Source organism: Notothenia coriiceps, unplaced genomic scaffold (assembly GCF_000735185.1).
Source record: "Notothenia coriiceps isolate Sejong01 unplaced genomic scaffold, NC01 NC01_scaffold00013324, whole genome shotgun sequence".
In the NCBI taxonomy this organism is placed as follows: domain Eukaryota; kingdom Metazoa; phylum Chordata; class Actinopteri; order Perciformes; family Nototheniidae; genus Notothenia; species Notothenia coriiceps.
This window is the reverse complement of record NW_011346025.1, coordinates 4,530-7,962: the sequence shown is the minus strand read 5'-3', so window position 1 is coordinate 7,962 and position 3,433 is coordinate 4,530. Positions and strand designations below refer to the sequence as shown.

The 3,433-nt window shown below is 45.8% G+C and overlaps 1 protein-coding gene across 1 annotated transcript in view; it reads right to left on the bottom strand.

Annotated features, from left to right (window-relative positions):
- Positions 1-257: 257 nt before the first annotated feature.
- LOC104947883 (tenascin-like) overlaps positions 258-3,433 on the bottom strand; it is a gene marked incomplete at both ends in the record, with an annotated part of 7,176 nt that continues 4,000 nt past the window's right edge. The window contains one exon of the mRNA XM_010773994.1: positions 258-1,253. Within this exon, the coding sequence (XP_010772296.1) occupies positions 258-1,253 (996 nt within the window). The remainder of the gene's footprint in view (positions 1,254-3,433) is intronic.

The window sequence follows — 3,433 nt, the reverse complement described above, 5'->3', positions numbered from 1 at the left end:
AGTCTTTCATCATTTTACCACAAAGTTTGGTAGACAAACATGAGCACAGCTCCTACGCAGTCTGCCATTGTTCAAAAGTAAATGATGTAACGCTCAGCAAACTGGTTTCGCAGTTGGTTCAACCTGCCAACCAACTGCGAAGCAAACTAGCACCAGCCTAGAACTAGAACGGAACTCACTCCAGTGGAAAAGGGGTGTAAATTACACAGTTCTTTAGTCTCAATTAGTGATTCTAAAATGCGTTGGCTCTGACTCACCGGTATCACAGTTGGGTCCAGTCATGCCGTCTTCACACTGGCTGCAGTCCGGCCCTTTGAACCCTCGGCGGCAGACACACTTCCCTTTGACGCAGCGCCCCTTGCTGTTGCAATTACCAGGGCAACCTTTGGCGCTGCAGTCCTGCCCGGCGAAGCCCACCTCGCAGACACACTTCCCGTTGACGCACTTCCCGCGGTTGCTGCAGTTATTGGGACAAGCTTTTTCAGAGCAGTCCGATCCGCTGAAACCGTCATCGCAGACACACTGTCCGTTAACGCAGCGCCCCCTACTGTTGCAGTTTCCCGGGCAGGACACCTGCGAGCAGTCTTCTCCGGTGAAACCACTTTCGCACTCACACCTTCCGTCCACGCACTTTCCGCGATCGGTGCAGTCGTTCGGGCAAGTTATTTCGAGGCAGTCCGGGCCGCCAAATCCTTCATCGCAGACGCACTCTCCGTTGACACAGCGCCCCCTACTGTTGCAGTTTCCAGGACAGGACTCGTCCGAGCAGCTGGGACCGGTGAATCCGCTTTCGCACTCACATTGACCGTTCACACACCTCCCGCGGTTGTTGCAGTTATCAGGACATGATCTTTTGGAACAATCTGGTCCGGTAAACCCAGGGTTGCACAGACACTGTCCGTTGATGCAGCGGCCCTTGTTGTTGCAGTTTCCGGGACAGGATTGGTCCGAGCAGCTGGGACCGGAGAAGCCTTCACTGCACACACACTTGCCGTTCACACACTGGCCCTGGTTGTTGCAGTTGCCCGGACAGGAGTTCTCAGAGCAGTCGGGGCCGGTGAAGCCAGGGTCGCACACACACTGTCCGTTGATGCACCGGCCTTTGTCGTTGCAGTTTCCGGGACAGTCGGACTCGCTGCAGTCCGGTCCGCTGAAGCCAGGGAAGCAGACACACTTCCCGTCCACACAGCGACCCTGATCACTGCACTCGTTGGGGCACTCGTCCGTCTCCGTTTTAATGGAGCAGCCTGCACCTGAAGCAGATCAGATTTGTTATGACAAAAACTGTTTTAAATTACAATGAGATATGTCTTTCTCAGGCAGAGGTGCAAAAAGTAAGTAAGTCCTATTATAATGTAAAAAACCATTATGTCTTATAACACTAAAGCTACAGTTTAACATTTTACCGCCATAGACACTTATCTTTTGTTTCAGCAGCAAAAAGATGTGGCTGTGTATTGTTCAGTCAGATGTAGATGGAAGAGTAAATGCCAAATATGTTTTTTTGTGTGTGAAATGTTGTCATTTGTGGCCAAGACTATTGTCTAATCAGGAGACCTACTGTATACTGTGCATCTGTGTCCACTTCTCATATATGTTACACAAATTGTTGAGACTTCTTCCATTGTGCAAGTCTTTTTTTTGTTGTGTTTTTTTGCATGAAATAACATATCTATTACATCTGCAACACACTGTCAAACATGTCTTGAATTATTCAGAACAGAGTCCTCTTCCTTCTCAGTATTTGATGGTGGGAGGTGGAGGCCTAATCCTCCGTGATTAGAGCGTAACGTGGCCTGGCTTTGACTAATTAGAGGAGGGGAGCTGCTCTGGACTGGGAGGAGACGGAGACTGAGATCACACTGGGCAGAGAGCAGAGGACACACACACACACACACACACACCGACACACACAAACACCGACACACACACAATTAGCTCATGCTTTGAGCTTTGCCAGTTTCTAATGGGCCCAGTCTTGAGGTCAGCTCCACTTTACCAAGGAACTTGGACAAACTGAATATAAGATGGTTAAACTGTGACGGATCTAATAAGTACAAATACTCACGTGCTGTTCTTGCTGTCACTAAATATGGAGGTAAAGGTACTTTATATTTCCACCCCACAAATATTAGAAATTAGTTATTTTGACATTTGATGATATTGATCCCACTGTAGCTGTTTTTCATATTTACCTCCAAGGAAGTTATGTTTGTGTTTATGGATTTTCATGAAACCTGTTGGAAGAGTGTAGCCTGCGGGCCAGGGCAGAACCTCTTACATTTTGAGACCATTACAGGGCGGATACACAAATGATTAAACTTTGTCAACATTTGAGAAGGGATATTTAGATCTTTTAGTTGATCATTAAATATTTTGTTGTTGGATTCAATGATGGTTTCAATTTATTTTGTGCAAGTAGGGTCGAGTTGAGTTCAACTCATTATTAAATTAGGTTTCATGTATTTGTCTAGTGCAATAATATCTGGTATGAATCAGGAATCATTGGGTCACACGTCAGGATGGAAGCTGTTTCATCTTTTTTTTTTCTTTTTAGGCTTGTTGTTATGTGTTAACCTATTCTGGTAAGGTTTGTGCTCACCATAACATAAAGAAAAAAGATGGAACAAACGGTATGAATGTGTAACTCTGCTCTATATATTCAGAAAAGTTAACATCTTTAAAACTATTTTAATGCACGATAAATAGTCATCCGTGTGTGTTTGCCTGTGTGTGTTGCATAACGAGTCAGTGGAACAGGAGGAGCAGCTACAGGCAGAAACAGTGAAGTAATATGAACTCATGCGATTGGCCGAAACAAAGACATGTGCAGGGCAAATTGTGACTGAATGTGACGAGGAGTTGGAGCAGGGAGAGATGAAAGCTGGGAAATATATAGACTGTGAACTCTGAGTCAGACTTTTATATGTTCAGTATGAGTCAGACCCTACATCTGCTGATTTATGGTTTAACAGTTGTTATTCTGAGGAAACACTTTAAAGTATAATGTGTAGTGCCGAGAGACGGGAGTCGGAGGCGGGGTATCGAAGGTACAAGCTAGACTTTTATTTAACATCAGGTCAACATGTAAAACAGCTTTCAGCCCGGGAAGAACAGACCGGGGGAAACAAGGGTCCGGTCAACTCACTATGTCCGTGCGGAACAATACCCCAACCCATAGTTCCGTGGGTGAATAATGTCAATCACCACACAAGCCCCCCCAGAATTCACCCATAGTCAAAACCCTCGCGCCTGGGAGGAAGTACCGCCCGACCCCGGCGCGTACGGACCACAGGGGCNTGTTCAGTATGAGTCAGACCCTACATCTGCTGATTTATGGTTTAACAGTTGTTATTCTGAGGAAACACTTTAAAGTATAATGATACAATACATTTGAAAGGGGCAGTCATTTGAATCATTTGAACTTTTTGTT